This window comes from Ornithodoros turicata, chromosome 2 (assembly GCF_037126465.1).
Source record: "Ornithodoros turicata isolate Travis chromosome 2, ASM3712646v1, whole genome shotgun sequence".
Taxonomy (NCBI): domain Eukaryota; kingdom Metazoa; phylum Arthropoda; class Arachnida; order Ixodida; family Argasidae; genus Ornithodoros; species Ornithodoros turicata.
The window spans coordinates 72,568,236-72,584,716 of NC_088202.1; the positions used below are offsets into that span (position 1 = coordinate 72,568,236).

The following is a 16,481-nucleotide window of genomic DNA, read 5'->3' on the forward strand; positions in this document are numbered from 1 at the left end:
CTGCACCGCCGACGCGCTAGCGCCACGACGCGCCCCATCTCCTGCCTCTCCGCACCGTGGCTACAGACAGACCACGCCGTGATCCTTGCCTAGCGAGGGCTCTAATGCTGACGCATTAACAAATCGCTGTGTTCTGAAACCTGCTGTTCACTATGCTCGCAGGGAGCACATCTTTTGTGTGTGTGTGGCTATTCATCGCTATTTTTCTCTGTGCAGCCCTTCCCGCGTGGTCCGAGGTAAATACGGGCCCACGAGGCAATTTGAGTTTGAGGCCCCTGGCTTAAACGATCTAGAATTTGATGACACGGACGTCGAGGTATGGATGAGGAAGGGAAGTATAGCAACATCAAATTCATAGTGTGCGGTGTTAATGATCATTCCATAGCCTTGGAGCTAGAGAACAACTGGTGGTGGTGGTCGTCCTCTATCGTACTCACAACAAGAATGTCATCGTGGTAGGCGGAACAGCATACCAGACCCGCGGCATTTGATCTAGGAAGCGCTGGAACGGCTGGGAAGCATAGCGAAGACCATGGCATCGAGACAAACTTAGGAATAATCCCAAAGGTTGTTGCAATGCCAGATTTCAGAATGTCAGGTCAATAGACTGGAATTGGTGACATGCTTTCCTAAAGTTCATTTTTCGAAAATATCCGGGCTCCACGCAGATTGCCGTAAAGGCTGGATGTGCGAAAATGGGTAACTGTCTTCAGCCGCCACGATGTTTTATGCCCAATAGTCGCCACAGGTTTGCTAGTCGCTAGAGGGGCCCTTCGGTGCCATGTGCAACGACGAAGACCAAGTGCTTGACGAGGGACATATACCTAACTGATGCATGTGTTCTGACACATGCTTTGCAATACAAAGATTCTCCGTGTCCAAGCTGCTTTAGCGGGCGGGCGGGCGGGCGGTCTTGTGTCACGACGTGATGCGTGACAGTGTGTTTCAGTGCCTATTCCGCCGGGCTTGCTTGTGTTATGGTGGGATATTTCTTAATGGGATTGCTAGAGGAACACTGTGGAGTCAGGAGCGCGTAATGCAGGGCTAGTGGCTGCGAGCTAGGATGGCACTCCGCGCACTTGCAGGGACCTGGTGTTGCCAACCTAGTGCTCGACGGGTACATTAGCTACAGGAAGCGTAGCACGAAGCGCACAGTAGGCTTCACGAAATTGACGACAGAGAATTGTTTCAGTTGTCTGCGTCCTGTGAAACCCATAAGTTCCACAGCACAACATGACGAGGCGGTGCAATATACTGTGAAAACAACTATTATAATTAGAGATTAGTATTTTCTAACCACTTTCAGAAGCTGATGTTCTAAAACATTTCAAGATGGCACCACGCCCTCTCGACTGCGTTTCTAAAAACCACTCTGTGCGGCGACTTCCGAGTGCGGATCCGCAAGCACTTTTCGTTCAACCGATGGAGCGCCCTAGGAGCGGCTGAAATTGTGCTGACTTAGCGTCAAGAGCCTTCCGACTCAACGGGCAACGGTACACAGGTATTTTTAAGGTTAGGGTACGTTTATAATTATATTACAGATGCGAGTTGTGAAAGTTTGCAACGCCCAAGGGTGCGCTAGGTGCGTGTGAGGAGGAGCATTTGCGTAGGCTCTTGATACGTGCATGAAAAACCTATTCAGTGCCATATTTTACCGCAGATATCAGGATAGGCTGCTGTGTGCGTACTCAAAGGGACTTAAAACCTCTAAGCATATGTAACGCATTCCTGGCCGCTATTGGATTCACCATGCGAAGTATGAACCAAGTATTTCATAAAATAACGGAGGTATTGACTAAAAACCACGTCCAAAAAAAGGGCGCAACTGCTGCGACCCCATCGTTCCCGGCGCGACGGAGAAACTACATGTGGCGTCAGAAGCAAGTGACCCTACCTATTGGCGGACTGCCTTGCTGTAACCTTGGAGCGAGCAAATGATGCAAGTGACGTCAGGCCTTTCCAGTAAGGCCAGGGCATTTCACGAAAAATGAGCGAAAGTTTAACAATAGAATGGTTCATCGCACATCGAAAAGACGGACAGTAGCGTAGTGCTAACAGAGGCGCGAGAATACTCAAACCATTTTTTTCTTTTGTAATTAATTAACCAATTAGTGAAATTAACTAGTCAGTTTTTAAGTATAAGGACTAGAGCCAAAATGTCAATGAGAAAGTTGTTGCGGGCGGTACAACGCCACGAAACCCGTTGATTGCAACTTTGTACCTCGAACTCATCCTTTTTTTTTTCCGTGAGTGGGGGGATATATTTATTACGAAAGAAAAAAAAAGGCAGGCAAAAAGGACTAAGGCTTCAAAGACTAACTTTCGGGTTTGCAGAAAATCGACGCGGGACCTGTCGCAGACGCGCGAGGAGCACCGAACCACAGCGCTCTCAAACGTCCTGTTATTGAACGAAAATTGCTCACAGTTTTAATTGACATTTTGGTTTGACATTGACTCCAGGCGCGTCTGCGACAGGTCCCGCGTCGGTTTTTTCCAAACTCGAAAGTTAGTCTTTCCAGCTGGAAAAAGGGTCCGTTAGAGGTACAAAATTGCAATCAACGCGTTTCGTGTCGTTGTATCGTCCGCTAAAATTTTTTCATTGAGATTTTTGCTCTAATTCTTATCATTAAAAAAACGGACTAATACTATAATTAATTAATTACAAAAAAATAGTTTGAGTATCCTCACACCACTGATAACACTATGCAGTCCGCCTTTTTGGTGTGCGATGAACCATTCTATTTTTAAACGTTGGCTCATTTTTCGTGGAACACCCTGTATTTCTGATAAATGTTCTCTTTGAGAGTTTCGGCAATCTCTTCATATCCCTTTAACGCTGTATAAACGCAGTGTATGTGGCGCCAACCGCAACGCCGTATACTACGAAAAAATTGGAACACAATAAACTTCGATTTCTATATGAGAGAACTGATGTTCTGAGGCTGGAACAATATAGGAAGGACAAATACATAGAAAGCCTCAATTTGCCTAAGAAATTAACTATGAAAGATGGAAGTCACTGAAAAGGTTAGCCAGCTGTAGGACATCAGTTCTCTCATGTTCAAGTCGCCGCTTGCGTCGATCCCTTCGTACGATTGTGTGTATGAGTGAGAAAAATGTAAGAGTGAAAGGGGGATCTGTGAGAGAGAGTGGATGATTTGTCCCTTCTGATGACGCACCCATGGAAGTCGCTGGGGAGGTGTGTTAGCTTAGCTCAATTGGTAGAGCCCTGGACCGGTAATCCAGAAGATGTGGGTTCGAGTCCTACAGCTGGCTAACCTTTTCAGTGACTTCCATCTTTCATCGTTCGATTTCTATTCCATAAGCTTCACTGCCTCCTGGTGCGAAGTCTCCGAGTGTGCCTGGGAGTCCCTCGAGCGGCAGAGACTCGTATGGTTATTGCTGAGGCGAACGAAGCCCCGCTTGAAGGTCTTTGCTACGGGGAGACGTGTCGGCTGTACCCCCGCCTTGTAGCTCACCATCGGCGGCGTCACACTGAAGACTAGTATACCTGACTTTGTGGTCACTCCCACAGCTCCCAGCCTTCCTCCTTGGACTTTTCTGGCACCCGGTATCTCCCTATCGGTGCCCGGGCTAACAAGGAAGAAAGGCGACGTTGCAGCATGCGTGAGGAAGCAGCTCACTCTAGATATATGATGAGCTCGTGTTATGCAACTTCCACAGCAGTATTCACGGACGGCTCAACCACAAGGGGAAGTTCGTTCTCAGCCTTTCTCATTCCCTCCGAGTCAATTTCAGATGGCCATCCTCTCTCACATAAAACATCGTCAACCTGCGCTGAGCTTTATACTATTCTTTTCGCCCTGCGCGAAATTACTGACAGCCCCGTTCGCTCCTGGGTCGTTTTTACGGATTCCAGATCTGCGCTGCAGTGTGGCAACTATGGGACTTCGCGGCTCCCTCAGCCCTGTGGTCATTTTATTAATTTTTTTATTCCGTATTAGCGCCGCGAAGCAACTGTGGCTATGAGCGGCGTACAGATGAGGACAGATAGAGGACAGCAGGAAGGAGTGGGGGACATGGGGGGTTTGTATGCGTCCTGGGCCGACTTCAGGGGGAACTGTGCCGACATTCGTCTAGAAGGTCTTCGGAAAACCCGAAAGGTAGGATTCGAACCCACCCCCTCCCAGTCTTAGCACGACATTGGCTACCACCAACGAGCGGGACGCCTCCTGTGGTCATTGGAAGTGTAGGCCTATAAGAAAACAAGCGCACAGGGCCACCCTATTGTTCCAGTGGATCCCGGGTCATATGGGCATCAGTGGAAACGAGGACGCAGATCGAACAGCCGCAGGTCACGCATCAGTACACCCGGCATGTCCCCATCATCTTGTCTCGTGGGGATCGCCGCTACCTTGTCTCAAGCCTTTCTGGCCCCAAGATGCACTCTCAATGGCAACATAACACCTCCACCCACTCTCTGCTTTACTCCGTTGACCCCACATTGTCCCTTACTCTCCCCAGCCGAATGCCACGTTTCTTTACCACAGTCTTCCACCGCATGAGACTTAATGTGGCTTTTACATCGGCTTTCAAACATCTCCTCGGTGTCGGCGCATCCAGCCTCTGTTCCACGTGTGGTGTCTGCGGTGACCTCCATCACATCCTCCTGGTCTGCGGACAGTACGATCGCGAGCGCGCCCTCATGGAAACTGCTCTGCAACGCGTCTATCAACGCCAGTTCGACTTAGCCCAAATTCTCGGGCCATGGTCGGACCCCTCACATCAGATGCAAGGCCTACGAGTTGTTGCTGAGTTCCTCTCCAGCACTAGACTAATGGACGAACTCTAATAGGACGCCGTTCCATCATCATCCCTTTCTCGTTCCTTCCACAAGAGTAATGGGGCAGTGTACCGCCATAACAGCGGTGAATGACCCACCACATCATCATTCCATTTATGTGTGTGATTCCTAGTGTGCTGCCCTACGTAGGCCCACAAAACCTGCTATATTAATTGGAAATGACCACGACTCTAGCATATTTGTCCGCCATTAACATCGTTTGTTTGTTATGTAGAGACATTGACATCTTTTGTTTGTTATGTAACACGCGCGGATCATTCACGTCCAGTGATCCGCAAAGGATATAGATAATTGTGTTTCTATATCAGTTGCCTGTTAAAATGTCTGACTGCTGTCTATCATCATGCGAAAGTAACGATACAAATAGTCTTACCGAGACGAAGAAATTAGGGCTTCTTACTGACACATGATGTTACAATCCCCATTTTTTTCTTTCAATCATCATCATCATCATCATCATGTTAGGAATTTCCCGTGGAGATATGCTGCTAAACCTACAGATTCGCCGTGCAGGCAAATCCCGATGAACGTAGAATACGTCTTCGTCCATCGCGTCCCGTTCACACGCTACAACAATATCGCAAACGTCGCAACACCCAAACGGTGCACCAGCCAACATCCCATCCGCACCAACGAATTCTACGTTCAATGAAGTTTGTCACTACGACAAAGCTGCGTCTTTTGTGACTGATGTGGCCTATGTGTATGATGTGGCGCTTTACAACAGTTGTGCGACTTTGTGAATTTCGCTATAAGGATATAATCTGTCCGGCATTGTAGCAGAAGCTCCGAGCGGCGTGACAATGTGTATGTTATCTCTACGTCCCGATGTTCTGTGAACTTAACCAGAGTGCAATGTTCTTTAAAGTAGCAATGAAATGACATTTAGCAGCTCATGAAACCGCACTTCATTTACCGGAAAATTTACCCTGTAAAACGCTTTCTCTGAACGCAATGAGCAATTAGTCATCATGCGCGGTGCAGTGTGGGTTAGAAGCCTGGTGTGACGTAGCATTAGCGTAGCGAGCCGCTGTGACCTTTCATATGCCACTGGAAAATCGTCTGCTATGGTCACGGCTCGGTACTCTTGCAGTACTGGGCAAAAGTTTACGGAACACACTCCAGCGCATTCCTCCGTCTGAGTGACAAGCCAGTAACGAATGGTATACGGTACGGACTTGCAAACAGGTGCCTGGGTTAACCAAGGCACATGTCTATAGGTCGGTACAGTCACATTCGCTCCTAGTGTGTCGCCCTCAGGAAGGAATGCGCCGGAGCGTGTTCCGTAAACTTTTGTCCAGCACTGCACATTCTTGTGGAGGATAAACATCGTATAGTTTCCATCAATCAAAACGGAACCTCAGTCGACCTTCATGTTATCATTAGTTGTTGCAACTTCGTTTAGCCTCCTACAATTACGTCGTTCTTCCTCCAGAACTATAAAGCGAGGCAGTGATAACCTACAGGATTGTGGAAAACATTGCATGCAACTGAACTCCTTGAAATACAAAAAAAAAACAACAACAACATGTCTTTTGCGAATATCTTTTGAAGCTTAACTGTCAGGAACACATTCTCTATCGCACACAAAAACAGAAAACGAAATTTGCTCTTTTTCGGTGCTTAATGAGATTGTTTACGTGAACCACGTTCATCGATAATGATTTTATCATTTACGCTAAGCACATATCAACGCGTCGAAATCAATGCGCCTTTAGGTGAAGAGCTTCGTGTGTGTCGCATTCGGTGTTGCTGGCTGTCGGCAGATAAGCTACTCCTGTCCCATAGTTTGGTTTTGTTTTGTTTTGCTCGGTGTAGGAAAAATAAAATGGAGAATATGGCTCTCATGAAGAGGGTCGGCTAATCCAGTTCAATGAAAGATGTGACATCGTTTCTGGGGCACTGTACTGTACTGTACTGTACTGTACTGCGTACCTATCGCTCCATCGCATGGATTGGTATGGATGGATGCCTCACTTAACGCGCACTTGCCTCGAGCATTATATATGCTGAGATGTAATAGAAAGAAAAATAGAGAAAATAGAAAAACGTTACTGAGGGAATTCTTATGCACTAGCGTGCGCATAAGAACGCATATCTAAAGGGATTGTAAAGTGAATGCTAAACCTGTGCGCTTTTCTGAAACTGTGCGCTTTTCTGAAATCTTGTAACTTGGACCCTTCAGATACATAATAGCTCTGCTGTGCATTAAGCATTTTTTAGCAATCTAATTTCAAAGGTTGCTGCGCCAAGCAAAATTTGCGGACTCTAAGTCGCGGCAATCCTGAAGCGACTCGCGCATCGTCTATTCAAAACGCAAGCCACTAGTCAAGCCTAGGCTAGGCTAGGTTAGGCGCGTCGTGGGCAGCTGCAATGTGCGCTTCGTCGTCGAAGGTGCACGGCTGGTGCTTCGCGGAGCACCAGAACGTAAACTAGACATCTGTAGAAATCGCCTGGATGCGAAGTTTTGCACACAGCAGCGATACCAAGCGTCTTTCACAGCTGTCATCTCCTGGTCACTCTACTCACGCCAAGACCGTGGGTAAAGGCGAATGAGCAGACGACACGCGGAGAGAGATAAAGGCCAACAGATAGCGCATATCTCGCAGATATCCTTACAGGTTACAACATTTTAAACCGATCGAACTGCTCAAGAGCCACTGTTATTCTTCAAAACAGATCTTATGGTAATTAGTAACCTGTCTCAAATGCGTTACGTAGTTCGTCAATATCATGTCATACCTCTCCGTCGGCCAATCTGGGGCAGGCTCCCACTGTTTTCATCGGTGAATGTAGGTTGCCACCGTTAAGTGTCGACTAGAAGTGCTCAAAATTATTTAGTACGAAAAGTACGAAGAACTGAGAAGTCATGACTTGTGTGTGTCATCGCAAATCCAAGTTCTGCGTTATGGTATCCCAAAACATGGTGGTTATATTTCACTTTAAAAACAAGATTCGCTCCGAATTTCGCAAAACAATTTCCCATCTTCCAACGATCTTTACAAGATAAGAAAAAATAGTAACAGGAAGCGAAAGAGCTGCAACACACCCGCAATTCTACATATAGGAGGTCCTCGCAGTACTCCATTATATTACTCCATTGCATTACTGGAGAGGTTACGGTTTTACTTTTCATCGGTCGCCCACATTGTGTTGTGGCCCAGCTACACACATGTGGCCCACTAATTCTTCAAAGTTTTCACTGATTGATCATCCTGTTGTAGTGTTTTCAGGCCTCCTACGTGTTGATGGCCGAATTGTGCTTAAAGAGACCATGAAATTATTTTCGCGAATTCCGAGTAGTCAGCCAGAAACGGTTCTCATGATCCCTCGCTATCATACACACATCGACTTTTAACCGTATTCAGTGCACCGGGGGCGCAGTTACCACGCAAAAATAGCGGGGCGTGACAGCCAGATACATCCCTTCGAAGCGGGCTTACGTCATCAACGTCCAGTCCTCTCAGCCAATTGTCGACGACCGGAAGCATAGACACCCTGCGGGACCACGTGGGTGCATAGTTTCGGTTTGGACAACAACGACGTCGTAATCTGCTGTCGAAATCAGTGAAAATATGGCGAAACGCAAATTGTCAGCGATGGAGGAAGATATTATGCGACGCACACAGCGCCTAGGAATCGTTCCGTACGCAGTAGCTCCCAAAAGGCTACCGACAGACATTTTCTGACAAGGAAGCAGCTCAAAGAGGAAAACGTGCTCCGGTAACCACGCTGACAATCAACGGCTACATTACACTTCCGGTGGGATACTGTGTCGAAGATTAGATACGATCTTAGCTCCAGGTCAAATTAAAACATATGCCATGGCGAAGTTTGCAAGCTTGCTTGCAAATTTTGCAATTTGCTCGCAAAAGACCGTCCGCGAATCGGCAACATCCCCTGTGTATGACGTCACGGCAAGTTCGCCTCGCAGGCGGGTCGTAGCAGCCGCCGTTCACGGCCGTGGTTAATATCGAATATTTTCGCTATTTGAACGATTTTCAACTTCATATTTCACAGGGTGGACGCTTTAGTGCAGAGGAACAAATTGAAAATGATCGTAGGCTTGTCAAATATCCTTTCATGGTCCCTTTAAGGCGATGTGTACGAGCCCATCCAACGTGAGGAGGCTGAAGCGACGAGACATCCTCGTCTAGTCCTGCAGATAAATGTGACGAACATAGCAAGAGGAGGCAAACTATAGTTGATGTGAACTTGAAGAGGGCAACATATACTTGGTTCTGAAGATGAAACAAGGCAAGGATGCGACTTGTGTTTCAGCTTAAGCGCTCAATGACATGTTGCCCTCTTCGGATCAATGTGGTTCGGAATGATTTTGTAGCAGCAGCGTCATAATCATCACCAGCACCGCCATCGGTTACGCGCAGCACTGCGCGTGGCCCGAGCTTTCGTTTTCGGTTCATCGCCATTAACCGTCATTAAACCCATCAACCTCAGTAGAGCCTGGTCGCCTCATTTCTCGCTCTACTATTTCATGTGGCGCGTTTCCATACTACAGGCATTGCTGCCGAATGTAAGTGTGGTAGTCTGTTGTGGGTATACCATGGCGAAGGTGGTGGTGCCATCCTCGAGGTGGTCTGAGTCGACTGGGGGCTCCAGCTCCCATTTCCTCTTCTGCTTCTGCATGTTCTGCCGGTGTGCATCTGACCGCGAGGCGTAGTTGACGAGGGCAAATTCTAATAGCGCGCCGAAGACGAAAGTCAGACAGACGCCGGTCCACACGTCAATGGCCTTGGTGTAGGAAACGGGAGGTAGAGACGCGTTGATGCCTGATATTTGCGTGGCCATGGTGAGCAGGGTAGTGACGCCCAACGAGACGCGGGCGGGGATCGAAGTGGGGTCCAGCCAGAAGGACACCCATGACACAATCACCAACATACAGCACGGGATGTAGATTTGGATCAGGTAATAGCTGAACTCGCGCTTGAACACTAAGTCCACTCGGAGGCAGCTGTAGTCACCTGAAAAAATATACGAGAAGCATAAATACATGCTTGGTATTTGCGATGCATTGTACATTCTAAATCGTGTGACGTATCAGTACCGCATGAAATGCGACCTGCATTAGGCCCAAGCCATACACATTAGCTCCAAGCTCCAAGTGACAGGTACAGTCCCCATCCGAAACGTGCTCCAGCCGGTATAATGCACTCAACAGCGAACTGTACCTGCTAACCCAAGCAGCACAATGTACTGAAAGTCGAGTGCAATAGGGGTGGACGGGTAGGTGGAAGACCTTGAACGAACTGTTGAAACTAAAGAACATTGATAAGACACATACCGTCCACCCCTATTGCACTCGACTTTCGGTACATTGTGCTGCTTGGGAAGTTATCCTCCAAAATATGTTTACCTCATGAGTACCGATTGTTTCCTGGCGCACGAAGATAACGCATTCTCGTAACCTGTGTGACACGCACTGTTTGTAAGTGGAAGCGTTTCTGCTAACCGCCAGTAGATTGATTATTCTGACTTGAAACGTCAACGCGTGAATACGTCGGCTCTGCTTTTGAAGCCACCAGCTCTTCGCCTTCAGGATGTTAGTTTCTCGAGGTACGCAATATTGCTGATGTAAGACCAGATGAGAAGTGTGCAAGCTAGCTGGTGGTCATTAGGTGAAGGCAACATTTCCTTGAGTTTGAGGAACGAAGAAACTACAGAAGACAGACACTAACACGACGTCTAACACAACAAAAACTCGTTGCGTTAGTGTCTGTCTTCTATTTTTTTTCGTTCCTCAAACTCAACGAAATGTTGCCTTCGTCGATTGCTGGTGTATTTGTACAATATATTCTCATTTCCCATGCATGTTTATTCCTATTCACAGGCATTCTGTGCGCTGAACGGGGTATAGAATGTAAGATGGGATGCAGCCGACCTCGGTAGTTCAGTCGGTAACGTGTTGGCGCGCGTTCAATCCCGGCCAAGCACGGTAACAATGTGTGAGAGGTAAACACTGCTTCCGGCACCGTGTGTCGGAGATTTCCGGCGCAGGTAAAAAGATCCCCAGGTCGCCGAAATTATCCGTAGTCCTACCCTGCGGCACGTGCAGCATGTCACCACACTATATAGGCTGACACACCTTACGTGTAAATCTACTCCAATTACCGTTACCAAGGTGGAATGCAGGCAGATCATTAGCACCGGCATTTAGTTCCAACGGTATGTTACACATCTTGACGCCAACTCACAGTCTGCAAACTAGCTTTGGGAATTGTATTCTGATAAGTTGGTACAGCTTTATTCTTCGTACAGAAGTTGAACCTGAAGAAGTTGCAGCCTCCTGCACGAAAGTCTCTTCTAATTAAAATTTAGATGCTCTCAACAGTCTTCTTTCTGTTACAGAATGCACTTGATTTATAGGTGGTTGTAATAACTAATTCACGTCTCGCCGAGGCTGAGCTTGAGATGAGATGATGAGGATTCTCCGGAAGAAAGACAAGTTGCGCAGGAAATCCAGGCTCCCAAAATGCCCGGGTCCACGGTCCTCCCCCTTCCTCTCCCTCCCATTTCCCTCTCCTCCGAGCAAGGTGCCGCCAGCCTAGGCAGGCAGACAGCTCGTCTACCCCAAAATGCCCAAAACACAGAGGAACATGACCATTGAACATGACGACTCGAGTGCTTGAAGTATCTGACGTCGCTCTCTATCGTTTGAGTATTGTGGGTGCGTGCTCCATGAGCTCGACGCTTTGTTTGAAGCTTTGTGTTTTGTGATGTGCTGCGCTATGCTTTGCGGCAATGTGTGTTGATGGTAACGCTTTCAAATATATGGAAGCGATAAAAAATTCATTGTTGCTGGTTTGTACTGATGGCTTGTGCGGTTTCATGCGACAGCTCTTCGAACGCGGACAAGAAGCGGCCACGTCGAACAGTAGGCTTTCCTCTTGCTCACATGACGTTACATGATACGGCAATTGTTTTTGAGGTACCGTGTACCTAAATTTAACAGGTACATTTTTGCGAAGACGTACCCGTTGTTTAAGCCGGTACTTATGCGATACGATACTTATTACATCTTCGACTGGCAGCCGCCGATCGCTCTAGAGCGCGCACACTATCTTCGATTGGTCAAAACGCAGCGCTCTGACAACAGCTTCGGCAGTTGTTTCTTTCTTCCATCTTCTTTCTTCCTAAAGCTCGGAGTGCTCTGGCTTAGATCATTGGTACTGCCAGTCGAAGATACCAGTATAATGTGGGAACAAGAAGCCCAATCACTTCAGTGCGCGGCGTTAAACATGACCTGATCTTATGTATAGGATAAGGTTGGGCAAGATCAGAGTTGTACGTAACGTGTTACTAGTAATTGCGTTACTAGTAATCAATTACTTTTCCCAGTAATTTGTTAACGTAATCAATTAATTTTGTGAGCAAGTAATTTTTCAAGTAATCTGATTACAATTTTTGGTAATCAATTACTGAGTAATCGATTACTTTTTTAACCTTCTGTCAAGAACGAAACCTTTTCAGCAAGTCAATCTGTTCTTCTGTTCCACCACGAGTTCGACTGAAGCAATGACGCAGAGGTCACTGTGACGGCCGTCTCTAGTTCACACGTGTTCCATGCACACCACAGTAATATGATAATCTCCTACAACCGCGACCTACTGGAGCAACAGTAAAATAGGTGACTGTATTGATAAATTGTGCGGGCTGAATAGTAACAAAACGAAGCGGATGTTTCGATGTTGTTTTAAATGTGTATATAAATCTGTGATGAACGCGTGTATGTGTTTTGTATGTTGCTTTCAAATGTATTTGTGAATTTCACTTATCATGTATCTTGGTTTCTCATATTAGAATGTGCAACAAGATCTGCGTGGTTGCATTCACTGTAGGCTTGTTGGCTTTGCTATGGCCCGCAATTTAAAAGTAACGGGAAAAGTAACGCGTTACATTTTTAATCCGTAACGTATTACATTTTTGACGATGTAATTTGTAACGGTAATGAATTACTTTTCGTGCAGTAGTAACAGTAATTGTAATCAATTACTTTTTTCGAGTAACGTGTACAATTCTGGGCAAGATGAGACACGGGGCAAGACGCGACATTTTTTGCTCGACGCCGCCTGTCTCAGAGACGTGTTCCTCCATGCGCTTGAAACTTTACTCACAGGTGTCTCTACAGGTGTCCGCTTTATTCCACGTGAGAATTGACGTATTGGTGTATGCGTTGAAGAGAAAGAAAATCGGTTACTTCTGCCTGGAATGTAAATACCCGCTAAAAACGCGCGATTTTCTATAGTCATTTTTCTTGTAATCTGTGCAGCAGCGTTCCGCAGGCTTTTTCTGTCAATGTAAGTTCACATCCTACTTCTCTATTCATCTTGGTTATCCGGTGTTGAACAGAAAAATTAATGCATCCGATGATATGCACGGGGCAAGACACGGCAATTTTATGTAATTTAAATTTAATGCAATTTAAATTTAATGTAATTTTGAAAAGGATAAGTCAACTAGTAGGTGGCTTTATGCTTATTCCTCAGAGATTTTCTTTTTGCATATTGTCTCGGATTTTCCAGCAAATTTTCCTGTTTCCTAGCATATTTCCAGCAAAGCAGAAGCGCGCGCTAAAGCGGGCGACCGGCGACACATCAGACTAGTGGTGCCTTGTTTGGAAAGGACGGTGGAGTAAAAGTGCCGGGTTATGTGTGTTTTATTGCACACCATGTGGGCGGTGGGCTCAAGAGGGTTGTGTAGGGGCCCACGGGCTTCACCTTGTCGGCGTGAATTAAAAAAACTAATTTGTATAGTTCGTTACCACGGCGTGTCTCATCTTGCCCCACGCGATGTCTCGTCTTGCTCCGAGGGTTGGGGCAAGATGAGACGACCTGTATTTTTGAATTTCCTGTTTTGTGTTTTTATTAGACCGGCTGCGTTAGTTCTGCATTTACAGGTCAGAAGCTCTAGACCCCTGAGAATGTGTCTATGTCTAGTTTTTTCTTTGAAAAACAGGAAAAATAAAAATTTCACGTTCAATTGCAAATTTCTGTCTCATGTTGCCCCACGTTACCCTTCCCCCACTAATTATACAAAGAAACTTAAGAGAATACCGAACAAGAATGCTGTGTAGGAGGCGATAACCAAAAAGTCACCTCTATCGGTAACACCGCCAGACAGATAGCCTTTTAACGCAATTATTTTATGAGAATTGTGTGCAGCTAACCAGTCGGGATGAACCTTAACTGGATGAGTCTAATGTGAAAGGAAAGCAACGTGAGGTCACTTGGTTCTGATTATCCGAGAGTAGTTCTCACAAGGGCGAGGTAACACCGATTATTACAGAAGAAAGGTGAGATGTATAGTAAGGCGAGACACAATGGCATAGGCAGCAACTCTCCGACAGACGGAAAAGGTGAAACGGATGTACCGTATGGTCAACCGAACTGAAGTCGGTTCTCCAACCCCGACGTTCATGAGGGAGAGCAAGTTTCTCGAAAGAAAAATTGGTCAAGGTCGATGGTTCCATGTTATTTCTAGAATCTCTGCCTAGAAATTATAAGAATGCTGTCTCCATGTGTAAAAAGAATGTTTGGATAACGGCCGAATTTTCTAATGGCAATTCAACAACAGCAACAACAAATAAGTGATGATGATGTACTGAGGAATGCCCATTGCATTGATGAGCATTGCAGGAACTAAATGGATGTGACTGGACGTGTGACGCTGTGTGGTCATTAAAAAGGCAGATGTAGCAGCTGTTAGGATGCAGCAGTCGAGTGCAAGCACCGTATAGCGTTCAGATTCTTACCTGTATTCGTGCGACTTGTGCAGTAGTCAGTCTGGTACCTCTCTAGCGTGAACCGGGGAAGGTGGAGGTTCTTAGTGACTTGTACGGGATCACCTTCTTTCCATAGGAACACCAGGTCTTCAGTTGTGTAACCGTCTACACAAAATGTAGTAAAGACAGCTGACAAAATGGCGCAAATGCAGCCAAGCTGGTCACCATATCCATGATTGGGACAGCCTAAGCTTGGGCACATAAATGGACGACACGACGCCTACAGCTCAAACCAGCCAAATGAAATTTGATAGGATAAGTTCAGTTATCAGTCTCATTCGGCTAGTTTCAGCTGCTGGTGTCGTGTCGTCCTTTTATGTGCCCAAGCTCTGAGTTTTCCATTCATGGATAAAGACAACTGCAACGACTTGTTCTTGCTTTTAGCAGTATATATATATATATATATATATATATATATATATATATATATATATATAACGAGGGGGAAAAGCCATTAAAGAAACAACTAAATGACACTAGACGTGTTTGAAATTCAAAATTACAGATTATCTGTAATTTGATAATCTGTACAGATAATCTGTAATTTTGAATTTCAAACACGTCTAGTGTCACTTAGTTGTTTCTTTAATGGCTTTTCCCCCTCGTTATAATTCACTGGCTTGCACTGTGGCATTGAGGAGTGCTCAGTCACCCTCCCAGGTGTATATCGCTCGCTGAGTGACCCCTGGTTTGCCAATTCCGAACGACGCGCAGCTACCCAGAGCTGACGACCCGCAACCACGGCGAAACACGTGTCCTCTGGTGCTATCGCATCGTTCCATGAGTATCTGTCTATATATATATATATATATATATATATATATATATATACAAAGGAAAAATAGCCGAAGCTCTGTAGCTGCACGTTGAGCATATGTTTACAGTTTGACCGTGCACTCCCAGCCGAGTACAGCTGTTTCGTCCTACTTGGGACTCAGCACGGCGTAGGGAAGTGACACGGTCTTGGGTCGGCGCTAACAGTGCGTTTCAGCGAGACGTCAATGTTCCACGGTGACGGCGCCACCTGTGGAGGCCGCAGTGCAAGCTAGCAAGTACCTATACAAAGGAAAAATAGCCGAAGCTCTGTAGCACGTTGAGCATATGTTTACAGTTTGACCGTGCACTCCCAGATACGATATATATACACACATATATATATATATATATATATATATTAGCTGTACTGAAATAGTTTTATTTGGTAGTGGAAAATGGTGTCACCGTCGTTAATTACGATATGTTGCCACAGCCTCCGCTACGTTATTTGACAAGAAGAAGAACAAGGAAATGATGGCAGAGAGAGAGGTGGGGGATGGGAGAGATACGAGCGAAACTATTCCTTTCAACTGAAAGGATCCCGTATACGCGTAGTGGCAACGAAAAATTCGTGGCTTTACGTCGCCAACGGTGGTACACTTGTCACGGACGTTATCTAACGAAATGTACCTTCTTCAGCTTGCCGCAACACGGAGCCATGACATCACAAAGCGACGTCACAGAGAGGTTTCAGACTCAGGTGCTTCAGAGGGTGCGAGCTTATATAATGTCTGCTGGTTCTCTGAAGTACCGCTCCAATCGGAGTTAACTTGAACGCCATTCCGGCCGGCGGTCCCTGCGGGAGCTTAGAAGAAATAACGGCGGAGGGTGTTTACCACATCTCGTTCCTGTTAGAGGGGTGACCATCGTTATGAAGGCGTTGTTTTGTGCGAGGCGCTGCCAGGATTCCCAACAACACCGAATATCCTCTGGATGTACGAATAATGTCCTAACGGATTCGCATGTCCGATGGGTATCTCCGATGGGTCCGATGGGTATGGGTACGAATCCGTTAGGACATTATTCGTACATCCAGAGGAT

General features: G+C 46.3%; 1 protein-coding gene and 1 long non-coding RNA gene across 10 annotated transcripts in view; both read right to left on the reverse strand.

Moving 5' to 3' along the window:
* Positions 1-16,481, reverse strand: part of LOC135385561 (uncharacterized) — a 390,670-nt gene that overhangs the window by 160,384 nt on the left and 213,805 nt on the right. The window lies entirely within an intron of this gene.
* LOC135385560 (glutamate-gated chloride channel-like) overlaps positions 1-16,481 on the reverse strand; it is a 468,552-nt gene that overhangs the window by 15,735 nt on the left and 436,336 nt on the right. For all 9 annotated transcript variants that reach the window (XM_064614944.1, XM_064614942.1, XM_064614941.1 and 6 more), the window contains 2 exons: positions 14,595-14,729; positions 9,389-9,807 (listed from right to left, as the gene is read on the reverse strand). In XM_064614944.1, the coding sequence (XP_064471014.1) occupies positions 9,389-9,807; positions 14,595-14,729 (554 nt within the window). The remainder of the gene's footprint in view (positions 1-9,388; positions 9,808-14,594; positions 14,730-16,481) is intronic.